Source organism: Apteryx mantelli, chromosome 19, assembly GCF_036417845.1.
Source record: "Apteryx mantelli isolate bAptMan1 chromosome 19, bAptMan1.hap1, whole genome shotgun sequence".
NCBI classification, from domain to species: Eukaryota; Metazoa; Chordata; class Aves; order Apterygiformes; family Apterygidae; genus Apteryx; species Apteryx mantelli.
Window position 1 is genome coordinate 3,478,101 of NC_089996.1, and position 25,234 is coordinate 3,503,334.

The 25,234-nt window shown below is 36.6% G+C and overlaps 2 protein-coding genes across 3 annotated transcripts in view; one reads left to right on the forward strand and one right to left on the reverse strand.

The window, feature by feature from the left end:
- The window catches only part of TBCD (tubulin folding cofactor D), a 136,215-nt gene that overhangs the window by 25,471 nt on the left and 85,510 nt on the right, over nt 1-25,234 (forward strand). For both annotated transcript variants that reach the window (XM_067308544.1, XM_013960865.2), the window contains 4 exons: nt 632-774; nt 1,589-1,649; nt 2,164-2,238; nt 5,504-5,598. In XM_067308544.1, coding sequence (XP_067164645.1) covers nt 632-774; nt 1,589-1,649; nt 2,164-2,238; nt 5,504-5,598 — 374 coding nt within the window. The remainder of the gene's footprint in view (nt 1-631; nt 775-1,588; nt 1,650-2,163; nt 2,239-5,503; nt 5,599-25,234) is intronic.
- Nucleotides 10,454-13,136, reverse strand: ZNF750 (zinc finger protein 750). The gene is made up of 2 exons (XM_013960866.2): nt 11,710-13,136; nt 10,454-11,288 (listed from the first exon to the last, which is right to left on the reverse strand). Exons 1-2 carry the CDS (start codon nt 13,134-13,136, stop codon nt 10,568-10,570), a joined length of 2,148 nt encoding a protein of 715 aa, XP_013816320.2. The 3' UTR covers nt 10,454-10,567.

Here is a 25,234-nt window from a genome sequence, read left to right on the forward strand (position 1 = left end):
TTGCCACAGGGCAAACTCTTTTTCAGATTTCTCGCACTGATATTTTAAAATTGCAGGCTCCATTGGTGACTATTTTTTATTGTACTTCTTTTTCCAACTTTTGAGAACGTCCTTAGGCATAGCAAATTCTTTTTAGGTGGAGAGTGCACCTTGCCCATTGGCAAAAATCAGTTTAGCATGTAAAGTATATCTTTTGTAAGAATGTATCTACACTGCAGGCTAAATATCTGAGTACAGCTTGTGTAGAAAGTACTGAGCTAGCTTTAACATTTTTAAAACAAAATTATTATTATTTTTTTCATTTTTGGAGGGATTTTTAGGGGGTGAGAATTTTGCCTGTCTTTTATTGTCAGCAGTGGAAAGTAGGTTATATTGAAACAGGAAGGGGAGAGAGATGAGGGAAGGTATGAAACAGTTTTGCACAGGAACCACTTTGGTCTCCTGGAAAAGAGACAACTGGGTCAGGAGGAAGGAGAATGGGATACTTTCCTAGACAATAATTACTAAGTAACTAGGAAGGTGTACATTGTAGGTGTAGTAGGTTGTCAAAAAGGCTTTATGGCAGTGTGCACCTATTTCAGATGGAACTTAAATCAGAAAAATAAATTAACTGTGTCTGTTTCTTGTGCAGATACCAGCGTGGCTGTCGGTCTCTGGCTGCCAATCTGCAAGCTCAGGGTTCAGTTGCGCAGAATCAAAAGATAACTGTTGCTGCTATTGAAGCTGATGATGAAGAGGAATATGATATTCCAGGAGAGATTGAAAATGTTGTAGGTGTGTTAAAACTAGACAGAAATTATAGTGATGTTTACTAAGTAAATATACATTGGAAAACAACCTGCTTAGCGTTCAGAAAATTATAACTATCTGCACTAGTGTGAAGAATTAGAAAGACTAGAATTGAAATGTGTGCAACTGGTTAAAATACTAGTTACTGTATTTTGTGAAATGTCTTGCATTTCAGCATGTTAAGAAAAAATGCAATGCTCCATAGCATTTTGGGGGGGGTTGGAAGATGGAGTTATTGAAATACATGTGATCAATTTTGTCCAGTAATAGGAAAGAGATCTCTTGAGCCTTCGGCATATGGAAAGATGAATTGGAAGTAATAATGAAAAATGAAATAAATTGTGTTACATGAAAGCTAAAGCATTACAGTTGAAAATTTTAAGCTGTGGTAATATCAAAGGAACAGCATTTTCTACTAGTATGCAGTCGTACAGCAGGTCCTCTGCTAGCTTGCTGGTGGATATGCTGTAAATAAATAGATACAAATTACATCAGAAAACTTTTATAACTGAGTAATCTAATGAACCACTGAAAAAATCACCATTCTCTGTGTTGAATCTGCCACAGTACTTAAAATTTCAAACGAATGCCTCTTTTAGAAAACAATTTTGATGTCTCTATTGGTTCTTTGATTTCAAAACATACTTGTGTTACAAATATAAGAAATCTGAATACGAGTGTTGTTTAAACTAGGAGGCACTTATGTTAAGAGGGAAGTGAATTTTGAACATTTTAAGAAATCTTTATGTTGTTATAGAAATGAGAGTAATCTGTTTTGTTTAAATAAAATTATCTGCAGAGCAATTGTTGGTTGGACTGAAAGACAAAGACACTATTGTCAGGTGGTCTGCAGCAAAAGGGTAGGTTTTTTGTGGTTACTCTAAAACTAATAAGCTAAAGCAAATAAGTTACAATAACAGTCTGATGTATCCCATGATTGATAAATTATGTGTCTTTTCAATATTCAATAGTTATTTCAAATGACTTCAGCACAGCTGATGGTATGGAGCCATGATTGCTACTATTCCTGGGTGTATATGAAAGTGGGGTAGTCTTCAGGAAAATTTCAGTTAGGTTTGGGAATAGACATTCTGGATAAGACTTGAATTGAAGGGTGTCAAGTAGCATTTCTTTGAAACGTTTTGTCTCTTCCACTTTAAAAATTTTATTTCTATGTTAAATTTGCTACTGTGTAGCTTTTGCTCCAAGCTTGGGATTGGTGTTTTAGGGTAATGGTGTTAGGGTAGTTCATTGTCATCTTGAATTCAGTCATCTTATCGTAGATTTCTGGTAACTAAATTTTTTTGTTTGACTTATTCATCAAATACAGTACTAATCACTGTGTGTTTTTATTTATGTTTTTAACTTTTGTAGAATTGGTAGAATAACTGGAAGACTTCCAAAAGAATTAGCAGATGATGTGGTCGGGTCTCTGTTGGACTGTTTTAGGTAAAAATCTTACTTCACATTTTACATGCGTCTGAAGCGTTTGCTTCTGGAATAGGAGGATAGCAGTTAGGAAGGCAGGTCTAAAATTCTGTAAATTTTTGAAAAAAATCTTTGAAAATGTTTTTTCTTCTGCCAGATTTCAAAATCTTCTAAGACTTGAGTTGCTAAGGGTGTTCAGTGAAGAAACTGTTCCTAATCCTTCATCTTGGCCCTATTCTAAAATAATGCAGAAAGACTGAGGCTGAATCTTGCAAAAAAACGTACTCATCAACTTGCTGCTTTAAAAACTCCTGGTGTGCTTATGTCTTGAATGTTGCGTGCAGTTCTGGTCCCTTCATCTTCAAAAGCATAGTAGAACTGGAAATGATGTTCAAAAGGGTGCTGAGGATCATCAAAGATAAGAAACAGTCCTTATGTGAGGGGAGGCTAAAACAGCTAGGAAGAGTGATGAATCAAAGGGGTGTAACAGAAGTTTGTGAAATCATGAATGGCATGGAGATTGTTGCTGTCTGGATTTATGTTATAAGAAACAAACTAAAGTAGGAGGTGGTAGGTTCAGAACGAACAAAAGGAGTAGGTTATTCACACAACACATGGTTAAACTATAAGAAGTCCTTGCCACAGGATGTTATGGATGCTAAGAGTATGTGTGTGTTCAAAAATGGTTTATTTTCTGTGAATTTGTCCACAAATTACTGGAGATTGAAAGTGTTTTGGAGAGTGTTGCTGCATACTTGCCTTGTTCTTACACTATACTGTAGGCATCTACTGTTGGCCTGTGTCAGAGAGAGGTTTTTGGGCTAGCTGAATCCTTGGTCTAGTCAGGTATAGCTGTTAGGATGTTCTTTTGGCATGCTTTATTGTTGAATGTCTTTTTCTGCATCCATGTAGAGCATGTAAAGGAGTAAAGTATTAAACAAGTACAGTATGCTTATTTTACATCAAGTTAGTCATCAAGTCCTCATTAAGGACTTGAGCTTTAAGATCTAAACCATCCCTAGCTTGCAAAGAACCCTCTGATTTTTGATTAAGCTAATAACCAAAGGTATAATTTCTTAATTTGCAAAAAATATTGACAGTATTCAGTTTGCCACTCAAATGTACTTCAGTTTTCAAAAATGTTCTCATGTGGTTGAAAGTACAAACTAAAAATATCAACTTAAAGGATAAGACATTAAAAAAAGAAGCTGTGAAGTCTTAAAAACTTGCCATGAAAGTATACTTAGCCATGATACTTCCACTGTGCTACTGTGAGTAATTTTAGAGGTGCTGCTGATCTCAATTATCCCTGGAGCTTCAAAGGCCTGTACTCACTGTGTTTTCTTTCCTTGTTTTTCAAGTCATGGGGATGAGTAATCCAACTAGTAATTTAGTGACCTGCTTTCTTCAGAAACACCTGGGAACAAATGTAGACAAGGACAGAGGGAATCCCTCCTGTATTTTTTTCACTAAATATCTAGTGAACAAAATAAAAATAAGTCAGTCACTCATGATTTTTAATAAGTAGATAAACTAGAAGGAAACAGGGAATGAATAAGTGATCATTTTTTGTTGTGCAGAGAGGTTATCGACATGGTCCCACAGAGATGTGTATGAACCCTGTGCTGTTTGAGATGGTCATAAATGATCCAGGAAAAAAGGTGAACATGGGGTGATGAAATCAGTTGATCTTAGGTTAGCTAATACAGTGAAAACTAAGGGTGACTGAAAAGAGAACATCATATAAGTCTTAAGTTAAGTAGGCAGGCGATAAGTGATATAAGAAGTAAAATGTCTAGTGCATGCAAAGTAAAGCAGTTAGAGAAAAACACAGCTAACTATAAAGCAGGTATTGCTGCTCAGGAAAGAGATCTTGAAGTCACTGTTGATAGTTCTGTGAAAATGTCAATCCAGTTCTCAGCAGCTGTCAGAAGAAAAGCAGGCAAATAGAACATTAGATATTATTAGGGAAAGAGTCTGTAACGAAACTGAAATGCTCCTTGTGTTAATGTATAATTCTCAGATGTTCTCATGTGAATGCTGTGAGCAGTCGAGCTACTTCATTGCAGAAAAGATGCATTAAAACTGGTAAAAGTACAAAGGTGTGACGGGATGAAGATAAGCACTGAGTAACTTTGATAAGAACAGTGATTTAACTGATGAGGATTCTTCCATTTGGAACGAAAAAATTGAGCAGATATAATGGAGATGCGTAAAATAATATATATGAAAGAAAGAGGGAAAGCGAATAATTGTTTTCTATTCGCTCTTACACTATGAGAAGTAGGAAGCATCAGGAGGTATATTTTCACACAATTATAATTAAATTGTGGAAGTCATTGCCACAGGATGTTAGGGAAGCCAAAAGCATAAAGGGAGTTCAAAAAGGGATTATACGAGTTAATGGAAGAGAGTGCTGTCAGTGGTTATTAAACATGACACTCTGCCTGTAACCTCTGGCTTGGGAAGTCCCTAAACTGCTGATGGCGGAAGCTGGGAGGAGGCTGCTGCGGGAACCATCCTTTATGCTTCGTCTTTGCTAAGCGTCTGCTATTGGTCCCTGTTGGAGACGGGATACTGGGAAAGAGGAACCTTTGGGGTGACCTAGTTTGGCCGTTTGATGTTTTATTCTTAGATTCCTCTTGCTAGTTTAATACAAAATGAACTTTTTGCGTCTTTAGTGACGTAATATACAAGCTTTCCCCTTTTCACTCTTTCATCTGCCAGTCCTCCAAAAATGTGTATCATTTCTGGGTTTTTTTTTTGCTGTGCTCACAACAACTCACTCTTGTTTCCTGTTTTTTTTAAAAGGCATACAAACACCACGACTAATTTGAAATGCACGAACTTATATAATTTTCTTACTGTAAACTATCACTTGAACCTCTTTTACTAATTCAGGACTGTGTTTGGTATTAAATTCATTAGTTATTTGGGAGTGTTCTGTAAATCTGCATCTTTTGCCAGTGCACTAGAAGGTTGTTTTCTTTTTCTGGATGAGTTTCTTGTATTGCCCTCTTCTGTAATGAGTTTATGTTTATATTGATAATTTTTTGTTTGTTTGTTTGGGGGATTTTATTGGATCATTGCTTATTTGATCATTTTTATAGCAATATTAACGTTGCCCAAAATGGGAAAGAAAACATGTTCAACCAGTCATTCCTATATTTTAAAAGTGATAAACACATGCTGATTTGGATTATGTGTCTTTCAAAATGTTAGGAATTCACCATGAAAAATGAAATCCGCAAAGGGAAAGCTAAACTTGTCTTTGTTCTAAAATTAGTTTCCAGGAAACAGACAATGCATGGCATGGCGGATGCCTGGCTCTGGCTGAATTAGGCAGAAGAGGATTGTTACTCCCTTCCCGAATTTCAGATGGTGAGTTGTTGTTGCTGAATGTTAGTAAGTTTATGAATTAACGTTTTAGAATATTAGAGGTTTAATATGTGGCAACAGACTGGAATTTGCTGATGTGAAAGGGCTGAATAGTGACTGTAGTATTGAATTCTAGAGTAAAAAATATTCCTATGGGGATATTTAAGATACTTCTGTCAAAAGCATTGTCTTGGGTGTGCCTTTTTTATACTTAATAAATTTTGCTTTCCAAAATGAAATTAGTTTCTTGGGCTTTTCTTTTTTCCTCCGACTTCCCTTGTTTCTTTGTGCAGTTGTATAAAAGTTCTATATGTTGCTATATTGCATCAGCATCATTATTTACATAGAGTATATTAAATAACTGATGACTAACTTTCACTTTAAACCTGGTAGTTTATGCTGTTTGTTTCTGATTAAATTTTAGAGGCTAGTTTGAAGTACTTTATATAGTGAACTGTAAGATTTTCATAGGTTTGTGAAATATCAGGATGGAAGGAAATTAATAACAGGACAGAAGGGCTTGTTTCTTTGTGTGTTCTGTATGCATCAACCTATGTTGACGTATGGAGGTACTAACGTGCAAATAGTGGTTCTCTCTTGTGATTTTGGTCAACTTATTACAGAACTGAAATGACAGAAGCAGAATGTAATAGTACACATCCACTACTGGGAGCTTTCAAGGCAGAATCTTGGGCTATGTGGTTCTTTTGATATTGTCTGCTATTCTTGTGTTCTTGTATGAGCTGAGAGACTGAACACAAATTTTCAAAACTGGCATTTTGTATTAGTAAATTAGGTTGCTGCATCTTTTCTATTTTGAAGATCTGTTGACTTGTTCCAAAAGAACTGTAAAATATAATATCTAATGCAGCTTATTAGTCAGCATCCATGAAAAGGTCCAAATAGTATCTGTTTTGAATGTGATAATTTTTGCGCAGAAAGCTTTCAGTTGGTTTCCCTTTTCTAATTATTTTTGCCTCTCTATTGTAAAGATAAGATGGTTGGAAAACTTTAAGAGCAGGTAATCATTCAAAGGTAAGCCTTTATTTTAGTTTTAACAGAACTGAAACAGTAGACCTCTATCAAGGAAACAGAATAGCCTAATGTAATAGGTTCAACATTAAAAAAGTCTAAAGGGCTCATGCAAGTTTGGAATTTTGTAGGACTGCAAAAAGAGACGTGATTGAATCCTAGCTCTGCCAGTGATTTGATCTGTGCTTTGAAGCCGTATCTTCTTGTTTCTTAGGTTTAGTATTTGCATATGTAGACTGGGGATTATAGTTGTATCCTTTACCTCCTCCTTTTTCTGCAGAGGTGCTGTAAAAATGTACTGTTGCCTGTGAATGTGATTTTAGTATACATAAGTATATATATGTATTTTTAATTTGTCAAATTGCTTAAGGATTAGCCTTCTGTGACGATGGTGCAAGAATATAAAGCTGAGATAGCGGAGGGAAGGAGGAAACAGGGTCATGGCAGCAAAGTGTTTCTGGGAAAGAAATAGGCGTAAAGGTATGAGGAAAAAAGTTCAGGTGAGTTGGAAGTTTCTTAATAAAACAGTGCTAAGGGTTCAAACTATCCTCGTGTGAAAGGATGGGTAAGAGACGTATTCAGAGACTATCTTGGCTAAACTGCAACTCCTTCTGTGACCTGAGAATCAAGAAGGAATTTTACAGAAGGCAGAAATTAATTAGATTATGAAGGATAAATAAAAGAGAAAAGTCTGTGTTTGTCGGGATAAAAACTGGAAAGACTTGGAAGAAGTGAAGAATATAGCTGGTAATAAGAAAATATGCTACACCTACATCTCAGTCAAACCTTTATTACTGGTCAGCAGATCTGGTCTGCAGAATAACCACAGCACACTTAAAATAGTGCCTTCTCCTTTTTTTTCCCTTTTGCTTTAGTGGACCTTATTTTCCATTAAAATTCATTTGAAAAAATAAGTATACTAAATACAGTATATTCTAGTTTAATTTACAAGTCTGCATTATTCAGTTTTGCTTTATGTAAGTTATGCAGTCCGCTGTTGTTGCAGAAATTCAAAGTTGATTATAGTAATTTGGAGAAAGACAAAGAAAGGGGTTCTGATACTTGGAAGAGAAGCTAACACAGTGACGTTAAGATGGACTGTGTTGTACTTTGTAAGACAGGCTTATGTTCAAATTGTCCTTACAAAATCATCTATGAAATTAGGACGATGCTAAGTACTGTTCCTAGTTGGGAGCAAGTGACTGCACAATTCAAGATATGGGGAGTGACTGTCTAAGCAGCAGTTAGGTAGGAAAGGATTTAAGAGTTCATGTGGGTCACCCACATCAATGAATCAATTTCATTTATCTCAGTAGGACACGATGGTGAAAAAGAAGGCATAAACAGAGTGTGGTAATCCTTCCATCCTACTTGATACTAAAATTATGACTCATGGTACTCCGTTTTAGTCAACAGACTGAAAGAACTAAGGTTTTGTGGTTGAAAGAAGAGAAAGCTGACAGTTTATTCTCTTCCCTTAGGGGAAAGCTTTTCCTTACAACAATTGTTTTCTGTTACCAGAACAAGACTACAGGTAATGGGTATAAGAGGCAGCAAGAGAGTAGTTAGATAGGTGTTACAGGACAGAATTTTTTATTCTAAAGAAAGTGAAGCTCTGGAGTAATTTGTTTATGGACATGGAGTTAGCTGCCTGTCAGGAATGACAGAAATGGAGCTATTTATAGATATGGAAGGTGGCTTAAATAGTTGACTTTTAAGGTTCCCTTCTGCCCAGTTTTTAACAATTTTGAGGCATGTTGATGAGTTAGACTTCACCTTTGGAGCATATTATATGAACAGGATTTGTATAGAGAAAGTGAAAAATAAATTCTGTAATTGTATGGAAAACTACCAGTGCTCAAGTTTATTCTTTCTTGTTGACTTAAATTCAAATTAACAGGAAAAGAGATATATGGGATTTTTAAAATTATGGATAAGAGGAACTGTGAAACTTTCTGCTTCAGGAGATTAGTGAGACAAATAGCTTAATGTGGTTAAAAACAACAGCAACACTGGACTCTGTAATTTCATGTTCAGAAACTGTGAATTCAGTAACATTTGTCCTTAAGCTGAAAGCCTTAAAGTTGACCTAGATAGATAGATGTTCCTTTCATTTCAGACTGATGTACAACTTGATACCTCATACTTTCTTGCTGCCCTGCTGAAATATCTGTAATTGGAGATAAGTTACCATGTTCCCTCTGTTCTATCTCAGATTGATATTTTTGTCTTCTGACAATCTATGAAAAGCTTTTCTCTGTGAAAGATTAAATTGAAGATCAATATTGTTACTCTTGTTTCCGAAACAACTCAGAAACTTAATCCCTGTAATTTACTGTTTAATGTTAAACTTCTCAGAATGGTGCCTGGGTGAGCTGTTGTTCCAAAAGACCACAGCACAAAAAATGAGACAATAAATTCCTGGGGAGTCTGCATTGTATTGAAGGAAGCTCTGCTTCCTCACACAGGTTCACAGCCACTAGTAATGTTAAGGCACTTGAGGATCTCTCTTATCTGAATAATGAATTAATGAGAAAGGTATACCCATAGTTTTAAGTGAATACTACTTACTCTGGGTTTGATTTACTTAGACTAATAGTGCACACTGTGCAAGTTTAAGCAAGACGTTTAGGCAACGTAACAGTTTTATTTTAGTTAAATATTTTATGAAATTTGCCTGGATAGGAGTCTTATGGCAGAGGGCATTCCTGAGGTTTCTCATATGGATCTCATGTACAGATGAATTAGTCTGCTTAATGAACTTCCTTCATTGAAGAAAGCTTCTTCTTTAGAGTTGATTGGTACGCCGTTCCAAATTCTACTTCTGAACTGAGAATTTAGCTAGCAATTTCTTTGCTATTTTCTTCTTCAAAATATGCATGACAGATAGGGTAGTGAATGTATTTGCGTTCATTAATGACTTTCCATATATTTTAAGTACAGGTCACAGATTTATTTGAAAAATTACAAGTTTATATACACAGTTGTAGAAGCAGAAAATAGTTTTAGGACATATATAGAAGTACACTGAAACTGATAATTAGTGATACATGCTTACAGGAATAAAACCTTCACCAGGAGAGTTTTCTTCAGCTGAAATAAATTATTATATAAATATCCTTTTAGGCTTGGAGTTTCAAGGCTGCCCAGTGTCTAGCTTCAGAGGATTAGGCACCTAAATCATTTAGATCTTGAAATTTTCAATATTGTTTTCATAGTGGTTCAGGTAAAGGTAAACATAAACTGGGTTTTTTAAATTGGTGCAGATTGACACGGCTAGTTCCACTTCAGTTTGGGAGGCTTACTTTGGTTTAAATTGAATCTTGTTCTTAGCCAACATAAGAAAAACTTGCTTTTACAAGGTTTTGTTCAGTTTATTTAAACTGGTGTCTGCCTCTGCATGGCAAAATTTGGTCTGTTTTGCATTATGGCATAATGGCAAAGTGCATTCATATGCAAAACAGTTTTTACAATAAATTCTAAATAGCTAGGTTTAATTTTAAGCTTATTTAAACTACTGCACAGTGAAATAAAAATAGTTTTTCAAGGAAAATAAACTATTAAATGAAATTAAGCCTGAAAAATACTATGACAGTATGTTATTGAACAACGTTGTTTCTAGAGCTTAAACATCGTGTAAGAAAAGAACGCATAAAAGTTATTTTACAATAATACAATTGCAAAAAACCTTAAAGATTCATCTCATGTACTTTGGTTTTAGTAATGAATGCAAAAATTCACTCATCAAAATCTGAGCTTATACAAGGGAAGTTCAATTACTTAAAAATATTAATATAAAATTATGAACATTTTCTATTTACATGGTAGTGGTTGAATATATCTTCTCATGGACCAAACCTAATAAGAGATGGAATGTGGAAATTTTCTGATGTAGTTGGTAACTAACTTTGTGACTGGAAACTCACTGGAAAGTGAACTATTATGACACTCTTGTTCTCTTTCTTAAAGTGAAGACTCTGCTACAGTCATTTGGCCTTACTCTTTTAGTGCCTTGCTGTGATTTTGTTGATTCTTTTTGATTTGTCCTTTTTTGTCCTTTTACTTTTTGATTGCTTTGAGTATCCTGAGTATCAGAAGAATTAAGAGTAGCTTCTGTACGTGAAGCATTACAGTCCTGAGGACTCTGCCCTTCGTTGCCCATTCTGGCTTTGCTAGGGCTGTATGCAGCTAGCTGGCAGAGAGCTACTGCTGCTGTTTGCTTCTGTTCATCACAACTGTCAATTATTCTCAAGTCTTGAGCTTCATTACGGTGAGCTGTGAAGGAAGATTTGTCACTGGCACTGTTAATAGGGTTCTTGGGGTTACATGTGTCTGCTGCAGCATTTTCATTTTCGGGTTTTGGAGAAGTAGCAGCACCATTTTCATGAGCTGGACTGTGGAATGCAGTTTTCAGGCTTCCTGTGTTACAGGAGTCTTTTACTGAGAGATTCAGTGGCATGTCTTGCAATTCTAGAAAGTTTTGGCTTTCTGCTTTGGAAGTGTTTTTATATGCATGTTCGTGAACAGGTCCTGTGTTTGTGTCAGGCTTCTTTGAAAGATTAAGGGGAGCTACCCCTATGTCGTCTTCGGTGTTGGACAGTGAACCCTCATTGTTATGGCATTCGTTTGGTACATAGGAATCTTCATCGGTGACATTAATGCTGAAAGAAATGGGGAGAAAACAGAATTTACTATCAGGTGCTCTTATAAATTGGGGCTGAGGAAATAGACAGAAGGAAATAAAAAATTCTGGCTAGAATTCTGATAATGTTGTTTCTCCCTCCCTCCCCCAAGTCCCTTTCACCATGCATATCACTCTGATACAGGTATTCTCCTGAAGTATGCAGATACATGCATAGTAATGATGTTAGAGATACCTGACACTCTTAAGGAGAATGAGTGGTCCACTATGGTGATTGAGTAGTACTGTATTTTAATAGACATATCATGTATAATAACTTTTCTCAATGCTGTAAATTTAAATATATTTTAGAGCCGTTACATGAAATGTACATATGTTATCTTTATGTTTCCTTAGTAAATCTGACAAGAATTTGTGAAGCAATTTTATTATTATTTTACCTGGTGGGTGAATCTGCTCTATCTTGCTGGGTCTGTGCACTTTGAAGTAGAGTTGGTTGATCAGTGCTTTTTCGCACAGGTCTGAAAGCTGTGAAATTTTCTTCTGGTTGATCATACTTGCCAAGCAATGTGGAAGATGACTTGTTAGAGAGGTCAAATAAACCTTCGCAAGCGTGGCTTGTCTGAGTGAAGTTGGTTGGGCTAGGTCTACCAGGGGAGCCTGTTGCCGCACTTCCTGCAAGAGGGCTCATTTTCGCATTCTCTCTTTCGTTTTGGTCATCTTTGGAATGATTTTTGGCATGCAACAATGTCATTTCTTTTTCATAATCTGTTTGCTTTTTATGTGAGCTTAGAGGATATTGTTGGGATGGACTTAAAGAAGCAGGATACAGCAAGCTAGTTTCTTCCATTAGATGAGAACTTTGATCTCTGTTGATACCAGCTACCTGTGAAAATCTGTAAAATGGAGGATCTGTTGGCCTACAAAATCCATATGGTAGTGGAGGAGTGGAGTGATATTGTTGGAACAATCGATAGTGTTCATATGCTGATGTATTTATCGGTTTAGAAAGTGGCCCAGGGTGGGGAAGAAAGTGTCTTTGATCTTGTGTGCCATAGACAGAGAGAGCAGAGCTTTCACACTCTGAATTACCTGGAAGCAAATAAGGTGCATAGATAGCCAGCCTATGCTCATAAAAATGGGGTGAGTACTCTGGAATCATTGGTTGCATATAAGGTGAAATGGAACCAAAACCTTTTGTAGGAGCAACTTTATGTGGAAACTCTGGGAGAAAAGGAGAACCTGCTTTCCATGGGTGATTTGGTGCATGAAATGCAGATTTAGCGTGAAAAGGTGAACTTTTGTTAGGGAGGGATATAATTTCGGATACTTCATTTGCTTCTGGGCCTTTACCATCTCTGTGTTCTCCTACAGGAACAAAAGCTGAGGGCCTTACAATACTGTCCAAAAGGGGCTGCATGCTGATGGCACTTTCTGTTGTAGTACTGGCAGGAGTTAATTCCTTCTGAACCGCAGGTTTTTGTCCTTGAATTGATGCGTGTGTTGCCTGGTTTTGTAATTCAACATTTTCCTTGGCATCTTCTTTTGCAAAAGGATATTGAGGCTTTGAATCAAGATTCGACAGTCCATTTGTGATAGATTTAGAAGAAGTTGGTTTGACTGTAGATTCTAGCTGATTGATCTGTTTGGGCTCCAAGGAACTGGTCTTTGGACACTTGATAATGCGATCCTGCTCTGATACTAAAGTAATTGAGTTTTTGCAGAGACCGTACTTCATATGGTTAAAAAGATGGGATTTCTCATTGCAAGTAAAGGGACACTGAAAGCACTTGTATTTAAATGGCTTTCCTGGCGGTCTTGGGATGTAATGAGGTTTCTTTGGCTTACGTTCTTTGAGGAGACTCATTTTTTTTCTGCTTTAAATGATTAAATATAATGATTCTTTATAAAAACTTTCTTGCGGTTAGCTTTCCTCAGTTTTAGCCTTTTGAAGTTTCCAGTTTTTCAGGTTTCTAGAATCCTTTTTCCCAGGTGAAAAGAGGACGCCAACTCCTGTGGTGTCTCAGGGGAGTAGGGGGTGCCGGAAAACAACACTTTTGCAACTGGTAGCACAGGAACTGTAACAAAAAGGTTAAAATTAGCTGTACTGGGTCACTGGAACTAAGTAAAAACTACTACAGTCTTTCAGCTGTATTCCCCCTCATGTTATATATGGTGAGGTGTTTTTTTTTTTTAAAGAACAGAAACGCTAGATGCCGGATTTGAGATAGACATGCATTTAACTTCATCAGCTTTCAGCGCCTAAATATATTCACAGAAGTGGCCTAATACTCAATAGTGCCAGTCACCTGCAAATAAGATGGGGCTTCAAGGAGTTTTCTTTGAAAACCGAGGGAATGACATTCAGAAGATGAAAGTAGAAATCTAGGTGGAGCTGTTGAGGGAGAAGTGGAGGTGGGTAAGATGAGAGGAGGCAGGTCCTGGCAGCAGCTGGATATGGGGCAAGCCTGTCCGGCCGGTTGGGGAAAGAGAGGAGGGAATTTCCTGCTTGGTGAAATGAGGGTGGAGTGGATTGGTTGCACTAGGGGAGCTGACTTGGCTCTTTCAGAGACTGACCAACCCCCTCTTTTAACCGGCATGGTATTTCCTAAGAGCCTAATCTCAATGGATACCTCAAAAGTGGCCAATCTCTCGAAGGATAAAACCACACCAATTTTCTTCCTCTTCCTAATTCAATTAAGAGAAATGAGTCCTGCAATATCTGACTAATACAGTCTTCTGCTTGATAAACACATTTAGCATTCTTCTGCTGTGCAGCACCTTGCACGCTGCATGTAGTTAGCACCTACACGCAAGTGTATTAATTCAGGTAAAAAGTGTTTGACAACAATTGATTTATAGGGGAATGATCTATCTGTCTTTCTTCAGAAAAACTGAGGTTGTGGATACTTTATACAGCCTAATGATTTGCTCAGTAGATAAGTCAGGAGGGCTTGTATCAGCTTGTTCCATTATGTTCGCTGATTCTGAAGGCGTGAGAAACTCTCAGAGTCAAGTTCTCATGATTTTATAGGATGTGTTATGGCAGAGATCTAAAAACTGATGATTTCATCATGAACTATAAGCATCATTATCAAAATGATGACTGTTGCAAAACCACGTACTGTATCTATTGTGTTACCCGAAACTACAGGAATACTAATTGTACGAGTGACTAGTATAGCTTGCTTTCTTTTTAAAATGCTTTTTACATAGAAGTTTGAATTGGGAGTATTAAAACATTAAGTTTATGAAAAGAATTGCTGGTAATTACATGCTGTGAGATTTTAGTTAAAGTAGAGATGTTTTGCATTTCTTAAATCAGAGATTTTTATTTAATAGAAAATGACACGCAACACATTATGAAAGCTGAAGGCAAAGCTACAGAATTGCTGCTTGTTTTATCAGGTACAGTAATTCTACCAAAATGTATTACATATTGTTTCTGATGTCATAGAAATACTAATTTTGTTAAAATAGTAATCGTGAAGACATCTTGAAAAATGCAAAGCTCCTCTATGAATAGAAAAGACTGTCAGGCTTTTTCTTAAAATTAATGAATGATTAAGCATGCAACAGCCTAAACAACTAGAAACATTGTGTAGAGGAGTAGCTTTGTATTTCTCACCTTTTAGCAAAGCTTTTTTTAAATTATTATTATTATTAGAGTTGGAAACTGATACTGTAACAGTGAAATAAAATAATTACTTAAAATATACAAAAGCATGTTAAATTCTTGTCATTGATAGTTAAAATTATGGTTCAGTAAATAAAAAATATTAAAAAATGATAGCCAGAATTCCTGTGAAAGAATAAGAATAATGTTTTTGCATAAAAAGAAATGAGGAAGAATATTTGAGGCGTAGGAGGGGACGTCCAGATAGATCCTTGTTTTTGCCTTAAGTAAGTTTGCTGCATTTATTTTGACTAATGATGTATAACTAACATGGACAGTTTGTAATGGACTTGGTCAAGTCAGTTTGTTCCTGTTGTTCTTTGTATCTTCTTGGAAGTACTTGTACTAATTATTCTTGAAAAAAGATATTGTTGTCAAAACTCCATTGCATTCTTAGTTTAGTCTTTTACGATAACAGTCTGAATTTGCATTCAGGTGCAGCACTTTTTATAATAAAGAGATGTTAATTAGATTTTCTTGTTCTGCTAGCTTTCCTTTGCTTAATAATGCAAATTCCTGTGTGTCCTGTCCCCCCCCCCCCGCCGACTTTGTACTTGGTATTTCACTTTGATTCAAGTTATTCCTGTTTCTCAATAAGATAAAATGCTTTGTTGCAGTTTTAATGTTAGAAATCTAGAGCATTGGCAGCTTCTTTGCAATGTGTATGACAGGAGAGAATTACAAGAGTGTGTGTGTGTGTGTTGTTGTTTTTTTTCTTTTCTTTTAATTTGTTTTGGTGGTGTGCTCAGCCTGTAGACAGCGGTGCTCCCAGAAGCTGCTGTTCTTACTTGCTAGAAGGAGCCCGAGCGGCTTGTTTTGAAGGGTGTTTACCCCGTAGTAAACTTAGACTAGTGTCAGCCAGCCGAACGGTCTATTTCCCTCTTTTATTATTTAATCCCTTTTTTTTATGGCTTAAAAACGCCGATATAAAAATATTTTTCAACTCAGCCAAGAAGGATAATTTCCTTTCTCATCTCTAAGTAAAGTGCTGGAGTATCTGGCAGGGATGCATATTTCATAATTAAAGAAAATTAAAACTATTTGATTGCACATACAGCATAAACATTAATGGTTTAAAATAAGTGCAGTCTCTTAAAACTGTCTCTATAGAAAAGTCAGTTACCTATAGTTATACAATGTGTATTTTGTACTAAAGAAATTAAAATTTAATATTACAAAGAAAAAGTCAAAATAAGCATTGCTTTTTCTTTAAACTTGAATACAATAACTTGTGATATCTTTTTAAAAAGGGAAAAAAAATCTTCAGTAGCAGGACCATAATTTTCAGGTAATTAAAAAAAAAAAAGCAAAACAAAACTGAAAATTATTTCCTGGATACCTGATTTTAGAAGTTCAGGTAGTTATATACTATTCTAAATTTGTCTTGCTAATTTTGAACTGGACTAGCTTGTTTATTTATATTTTTTACTGAAAACAGGTTGTTCAGATAATATTGGTTAAACTTGAGGTACTTGGTTGTGTATGTTTCTTGTCAATAGTATACCTCCTTATAGCTGTCTCGACTGCAGCCCATTCCAGCTTGAGATTCAGCTAGCTGCAGGTTTTCTTCATTCTGTTTTTAAAAGTACACGTTAATGCTAGCTCCTTGCTTTTATTATATGTTAAGTCCAGAAAATAAGAATATTGTTTAATGTTGTGTCTGTGTATATATATAAACAAAAGTGTGTGTGTGTATACACACACACACGCGTGCATGCACACACACATATATATATATACACACATATATATATATATGCGTGTTGTTTCTTCGTTTTTAAGTAGTCTGAATTGTTTAAGGTGTCCAGTTGATCAAAGGGGAAATTTTAAAATGTCTTTTATTAAGAGCAGGAACAGTAATTATATTTCTTTTTAGGACACTGCTGCAGCAGCCTACGTAACAGTTTGTCATGCACACTTCATTATTATTGCAGGGTCCTTTTGGTGATGTTGATCTCTCCGACCAGGAGTACTCACTGGGGTGGAACATTTTGAAGGACATGCTATAATTAAAATATTGTGATGTGGCATTATTGCATAACTCAAGGACATGCCATTGTCACCTACCTAGTGTGTTGCAAGAACAAGATTTGTGAGTTTTATTCTAGCTGAGATTTTCCCGTGATTAACTACCACTCCCTTCTAAACTTCCAGTTCCTTTAAGCTGAAAGATAGATTTTTAACACAACTGTTTGCTAATTAGGAGGAAACCAGGGTGCGAGCGGTGGGTTGGCGACGATGGCAAGGCAGCGTGCGTGTGTCGAAGGTGCAGAGCAAAGAGGAGAGTGCGTGCCGGGCCGTGAGCGCGGGTGCGGGCGAGAGGAAGTACAGCAACGCCGATTAAATGAGTTAGGCAGAGCGAGTAAGAAATGAAAATCCTTGTAAATATTAAGTTAAGAACTCCAAATCATATTATGTTTGGATTGACTAGAGGGAGGAAAAAAAAAAACAATCCAGTTTTCTATACTGTTTTCCCAGAAGTTGGAAAACTAATAAATCAAAACTGCAGTTGAATGCCTTATTTTCATACAAGCTTTTAGATTAACCTGATACTATTATATAAAGAATAGTTGGCAGAGAAAACATAGCAATTTTAAGCAACATCTAATGTATTACAGTTTTTGCCATATTTCTATATAATACGTTACATTTCTGCATGAAAAGAGGTGCTTAAATGCTTTTCACCAACAAGAGTTAATTACTGTAAAAAGTTGTACGAGTCACTTTTTTCTCACAGACTAAAATACCTCCTTCCCTTGTCGAAACTTTCTGCTGAAGCCTTAAGCTGTGCCCTGAGTGCACCTGCCAGGAGTAGCCGGGGCTCCGGAGGCAGCCACGAAACGAGCACCTCCGACTGCCTTTTCCCGTGGTAACGTGAGCACGTCTCATTCGAGCATTTCCTTTCGAAAAACAAAACCAAACCAAAAAGGTACTCACAGATACATAGATGTTGGAAAGCGCCAAGGTGATCGGCGGCGGTGAGCTGTAGCTGTCACTGCAGGGAGAGAAGTACCTGTTGTGTGCCGGCTCGCTAAGTGAAACTGCAGGAGGCTCTGGCAGGGGGAGGGACTTAAGAAGTGTAGGAGTTGAGCCCGCGGGGTGTAGAGATGCACCTGATATTACTCCAGCCTGAAGCTACGATTCATTTGTTTGCGTCCACTGCTTTCCTTCGTCGTTACCTCAGCATCTGAGCTATTGAAGGGAGCGCTTGTCGCTTTTGTGCCCTCCAACAACCAAGTTTGGCTCTGCACGGCCGTGCCTGTCCCTCTGAATAGTCATCTGCACGGTGGGGTCAAGAATGGCTCGGGTGATACACTGAGCTCTTCACATATTTCACTGCAGTAGAAATGACCTGGGAACAGCAGAACCAACTGTATGCAGGGGTAGCAAAGCTTAAAAATAACAATTTGACTTTTTTTAATAGCCATTTTTTGCTTGAATGCCTTTGTACCTTTAATATCCTTGCTCTCTCCCCCCCCCTCCCCCCCATTTTTATTTAAATCTTCTTGTCCTTCACGAGTCTCCGCTCTGAAGGCGGGACTGAACTAACTCCAAGCTTGCTTGCCACAGGAACCTGCCAAAGCTTGCCTATAATCAACAGTCAAATGTACAGATCCTGTAAATGGGAAGGAGTCACCTCAGTAAGGAATTGATTATTTTGTCTATATGTTTGCTCGGGAGTTGTAAAACTGCGTGGTGAAAGGAGAAAGTTGAGTGATCATCCATTGATTAGTACTAGCACTTGCTCTTAGTTGGATTTTAAAGTTTATAAATGACAAATATATTGGTGTACTTACCAGTTATTTAATGACGTTGCAAAGCTGTTAAGTGAAATAATAGCCTCTTGCATACTGGTGCTTTAAAAGGAAAATCTTTTGATGGTTCTAGCTGTTTCTAAAATTCCTGATACTGTATTTAAAAACTAAGTCTTTTTTTTAGCTACTATTTCTAATGTTATTGAGACATTAAAAGTTCTGTTTAAAGCTGTTAAATTCAGCCTGTTGAACAGGATAATCCTCCCTTGCCTCTCCCACTCCTCTGTTACAGTTGGAGGTTGTTGAAACTTTCACATACAGAAGTATGATGAATTTTATACTTTGAAAAGTACAATCTCTTGAATGAAAATTATTAAGGAAATTTGACATTATAAAACCTGTTTAGGCAGTGGGTAAAAGTTCTTTCAAAATTGGTCTCTAAAGCGGTGTCTTAAAAATCATTTTAAAGGTGTGGCCTTTGTCTTGGTGCAGTGACTTGTGGACATCTACTTTCCTATCTGCGTATGCAGATTACCATCCTTTCCTTTGCTACACCAGTGTATCTTTCTCTCAATTTATTCTTAATACAAACAATTATTCTTAATACAAGCAATTGCTAACTTTAAGGTAAAAAGGTGGGTCTTATTTTGTTTTCCTTTTCCTGTAATGCAGCTTAGCAGTGTAAAAAGATGTCATGTTACTGTCTAGTTGTTTGTAAGTGCTTTGGCTTTAGATGTAATAACAAGGGTATTTGTAGTCCCTTATTCTTCCATTTAGTTATACAAAGTTTTGAAGGAAAATCAAGTAGTGTATATTAGGAAGATTAGAACTGCAGAGAAAGTTGTTGTAATGTCTGTCTGAAAAGACCTGAGGGGAGAAGTCCTTTGCTTTATCAGCTAAGGATGTTATTCAGTCGGCCTCACCTGCTAGCAAAGAGCTTTTCTTTCATGCTAACAGGTTGGTTTGTATGCCGTATCAGTCTGCATAACTGTCCTCATTTTTCTTCTACAAGTGTGGATCATTTTGTGTTTTCTGTAGCACAGGGAAAGTACTGTCAGGTTTCTTTTTCTGTCTGCAATGGGTCTGTTAACTTTTGAGAAGCAGGGGTAGGTTTCCTTGAATAGGGTCAGATCACATATTTTGTTTTGCAAAAGCATTCCAATTTCTGGCACCAATGGGAAGCTCTTGAAGGACGATTTTAATATAGGTGACTGAACTGGGGTAAGAGGCAGTCAATATTCAAAAGTTTTGATCCCCCCCCCTCCCCTCCCATCACTTGGTGTGTGAAGGAGATAAGGGATGTCCGGTTGCTGCCTCGATCCACGTAAAATGTGGAGCCTACTTTAAGTTGAGCCACTCCCTGGAAATTGCTATTGTTAGGCAGGTCAGCTGAAATCAGCTGTTGAACAAAGTAAAACTGCAAAAAGAGAACAGCTAATGTAAATGGTGGGTTTATCAGCACTTGGATAGTACTGAAAAGCCAAATCTGGGAGACAAGATTCCTCAGTGGACCCCGGAAAAGGAACGTGATAGTTCCTGTTTGTGTGTGTGCTCCTAGAAGTAATAAATCCCGATTGCAGTGATGTTGTTTCATCACTTACTTTTGTTAACTCATTATGCTTGCGTCTTGCATGAGTATTAGATAAACTGAACCCAGTCGGCTGTTGGTAACACCCATTTTAGCTTACTTGAGTGCAACAGTCAGATTAATTGAGGTGAGCAGCAGGATTGTCATAGTAACACTTGTGTTATTGATATTTTCTCCCCAAGTTCCTTTTGTATTGTGATTATTTTATATCTCTGGATGGCTGTAGCTGTAGTTTTATAGCTTCTTCTAGTGGTATAGAATATACTGCTTTCTTCTAAACTCTATTTAAAATTCAGTCTCCCAATAGTATCAAGTAAGTGTTACTTAAATGTAGTTGAATTTCATAGATTTTATTACTGTAGCATAAAACTGCCATTCTTTAAATGCTATTAAACTCCCTCTTCATATTTTTATATGAATTTTTTGGCTCATCTTGGGTTTTAAACAGAAAACAAAATGTCGGTAGCAGAAACCATACATATGAACAGAAAGAACTTAACCTGTTCTTGATAAACTGCTTTATCTGATTTTTATTTTCATCTTGCACTTCACAATTCAGTTCCCAAGATGTGTGAAGCAGTGCCTAGCATTGCTCTGGCCAGTTATCCACCCCTCCATTCATCAGATGATTTTTAACTTTCTAATCCAAAGCCAAGTATGGTCCGGGTGGCTGATTTGTTCTGCTATTTTGACCTTCCCTCATCTCAGTCAGAACTGTGATACTGGCTTTCAGAGGGCGTCCATTGATTGTTAGTCAGTGTTTCCAGGTCTTTCTAGAGATGTCTTACAAATTTGTGAACTAGTTATTACAGAAAAGAGGTATGATCAGAGATAAATGTGATTAAACTTATGGAGCTGGACACTGGCAGACATGCAGGTAGTGGAGCTTAGAGCTTGCAATATAAAAGAAATGTCTTAAAACTGCATGACTGGCAATGTCCGCTTCTGTCTTTGTCACCTTGGTTCCGTATCTAGATGCATGGCTTTGAGCTAACAGTTCAAGGAAGTCCTCTTTTCTTTCTTCTCTGATAACTTGAACTGAAGTTGTTGACAAATTTTACTCTGTGTTACCATGTTTGGACTAGGCTGTTCTATACCAGTTGCAGAAGGGGGCAGATGATTTGAATGCAATTGGTATAACTCATGCTGTGCCCCAAAACGTTACATGATTCTTGTACAATATTCTCATAACTATTTTCTTCTATCCCATATGAATAGTTATTAGTCTTAATGCTTTTCAAATAACGCCTTTGAAAGTGCCTTTGTTTTTCATAATGATTCCAGTCCCTGACTTTGGAGATATGTCTGGGCAGATTACCTTGCTGGTGTTTGTGAGCCACTTGTTCATGATTACTAGAGCAAATTATTTGTTTGGGAAAAGAATAAAAGCTCAGCAGTTAATAGCAGCTGCAGATTGTATTTTTAGATATTTATTGTGGCCTGCGTTGTTAGTGTTTGGCCTGGAACTAGGAATGATCTTCTGGTTCCCATCCTCTCCCTAGGGCAGTGAAACATCTTGGGGGAAGTAGGTAACATCAGAAATTGAGACTGTAGGCAAAACTATAAACTGCTTATAAGAAGGGTTTTTTAATAATTGTTCTTTTCCTTACCAGTCATTCTAACAGATGTAAAATATGCCTTTATTGAATTTCTACTTGATGTTCAGGTTATAATTCACTTTAAAAATTTATTTTATTATTTTTAAAATGATTTTCATGAAGTGTGTGTTCCTTTTTACTTTGGTTTCAAAACTTATGCCAGAGATTGAGACAGTTCTTTCACCTATGTCATACAAAGCTTTTCTTATATAATCCAGTAGTATGGATCTGAATTATGCCATGTCCAGTTCTAATATATGTAAAAACAGTCCCTCACATTTTTCCTTGAGTTATCAGTGGCTAGGTGCTGCTGTGATGCCAGTGTCATGAAGAAGAGAACAGTCAGGCTCATAATGAATATTCCTTGACTCAAGATATGATTTTAGCTTTCAGTTATTCTTTGAAACACATCAAATTTATTTTGTAAAGATTTATATGATCAATATATGTTGTCTACTATTTAAATAAATTTTTGAAAACAAGGAATGTAAGGCAGCAAGTGAAATCTGATATTTTATTCTGTTCCTGAAAAAAGACTTCTAATCCTGAAGTTCTTGAACCAAGTTACATGTTACCATGTAGCTGTAAAGTTTTGATTGTTTTTAATATGAATCATGCTGCTAAAATTACATGTAGGGAAAACATTCTGTTAAGCAAAATGTATAGAAGTCATTTAAAATCTTACGATCAGAGGAATTACTGTTGAAGTATTTCTGTGAATTTCTATGTTCAGAATAGCAGCACTCTTAAATGAAACATTTCTTACTGTACAGCATGCGTCAGGGCCAAAAACTTGTATTTTAGTGTGGTTTCAGTATGATTTCACATCTTTTGTCTTGTGCTATATTCGTGGTTTTGTAGGCTTCAGACTATTATTTATAGGGTTTTTTTCTTTAATTGGGTGGGGATAAATACTAAACAAACAAGAGAATCCTAGTTTACTTGAATTTCTGGTTTGCTTGTGAAAGGACATTATTAAAATTTCTCTTGATGACAGCACAGTATAAACTTTCTAGCTAATAAGGTGTGTCATATGTAGGAACATGAAACTTCCTAGGCGTTCGTAGCCTGTCAGTGGTAATATAGTATTCTCATATTAAGCTCTCTCAACAGCCTGTTGACCACTGACTGTAGTCACAACTATATCTGTATCTGTACTACTAAATAAATAAATAAATACGCACACACACACACACACACACACACACACTATATAGTCACTACTATATCTGTAGCTAGGGGCCTAAACTTTCTCTTCTTAAAGTCAATGATAGTTTCTTAAATGAAATCAGTGGTAGAACTATTAGTGTTTCATGGTCAAAGATAACTTTTTTTTTTTGGTTGTTGTGCATAATGTGGTTGGTCCTGCTTTTGCTATAAAAATATGTGTTTAAAGTAAGGTTGGAAGCATTTGCGTCTCTAGAGTAAGAAGAGGAAGGAAAGCAGTTTGGAAGAACTGCCTGGTTAAACTTTCAATGGGTTGGTGCTTTCTTTGGTAGGATTCGCTATTCATTTTATTCATTTATTCGTTAGGAAGACACTATTCTTGATCTGCTTACGTGCTTAAATTCCCTTACTCATTCACAGTGAATGCATTGAAGCAATCCCCCTCCCCTTAGTTGACTGTGCCAACAATGAAAGCAACTTTTAAACTGAAGGCAATGATGCTGAGGAGATATACAAATAAAATGTGGGTAACACGGAAGCCTAACACTGGTGGGTTAATGTGAGTGATCCAAATCTTGAATTTGATTTCCTACCCTCAGAATACTAATAACTGGGAACGTTAAGCAGGTAATAAATAGAGAGGGTGGGGAAAAAAACCAACTTTTGGAGAACCAGCTTTTCTTTCTTTTGTTTATAAGTTACCTTCAGAGTAAAGGGAGAAACAAAAGAGTGTAAAGAAGAAAGGGAGCATTTGAAGGCTGCTGTCAAAGGATACTGTTAGTGAGGGAGCTGTGTTAAATTTGAGACATCAGGTGATGGGCTTGTTAGGTTATGATGTCTTGGATTCAATGTGAAAATCAGTCACTTAAGAATTGTAAAAGTTCTGCTTTTGGGATGCTTTCTCCAACCCTTCTGTCTTGCTCTGATTTGGAGAGGGTCAGCTTTTATTTCTGTTGATGCAGTGCTTCTAAGAGAAGGAGCTCCATGAGACTTCATTGATTTCCTGAGCTTGTCTGTAACAATTGGTTAAAACCTTATGCATTCATACTTTGTCTTGGTTTGGATGGGAAGGTAGTTCTGAAGGTCTTGCTGCATCCATGGGGTGTTTGCTTTTTGCCTTGGCAGACAAAGAGGTCAGACACATTGCTACACGTATTTGAGACCCTGGCTTAGGGAAATACTTGGTATATTGTTCCTGTTGAATGGTAAGCACCTTGTTTAAATAGGAAACAGACTGGTTGTTTCAGTTGACATTTCTTCTCCATTTAAAAAATATGTCCCATGGTCTTGTACTTTTTGTCCCATTGTACTTGAGTTCAGAGATATTTACATGAGCCAGCAACCTTCTGAAAAACTAAAGGGGAGTATTTGAGTGAACACTGACTGCAGTTTCTAGACAGGTTCTCAAATGATTATTTGAAGTCCTGGGGGTACTTTGCATTTGAAAGTTGTTAATCTATTTTAGATTTGAAGAATAAAAATAGACCTCTGAAAAAAATTGCTTTGTGAACTTCTATGTTGACTATAATATTAATCTGAATATTAATGTGATCTTTTTTGGCATCTAGAAAGTTTGGAAATGCCCAGATTTGCTTCTGAAAACTGTGGAAGACAAGTTTAAACTACCCCCTCAACCCCCCCCCCCCCAAAAAAAAAAAGCAACAACAAAAAGTCCTCAATGACAGGCAAAATTAATTACATGTGACTTAAAAAGATTTTGAAGAATCTTAAGGATGTGCTTTAAAACGACAAAAACCTCTTTGTCGATATACTTAAAGAAACAAAACTGAAAGTTTGAAGAACTGAACATGCCATAGAAAAAGTGTTTTTTTTTTTTTCCTGTCCCATTTCATTGGACCACTTACTAAAAGAAAAACAGAAATAAAACCAGTTCTGGCTTTAAGGGTGTTCTAGGAAGAACACCCTTGTGGTTTGAAAAGCCACTGAATTTTGATATATAAGAAGCTGATCTTTCTAAACATCTTGTTAATTTATAGATGGTCTTTTGTAAGTACAGGGCTGTTTCATGTTTACATGATAGAGCATAAATTGGAGGTAGATCTGATAGTACCAATGATGTTTGCTTGACAGTTCCTATTATGTGATTCTGTTCTCACTTGTGCTTTTTAACTCTGCTGTATTTTAATTGTGTGTAATTGATACGGCTGGACCAAGATAATA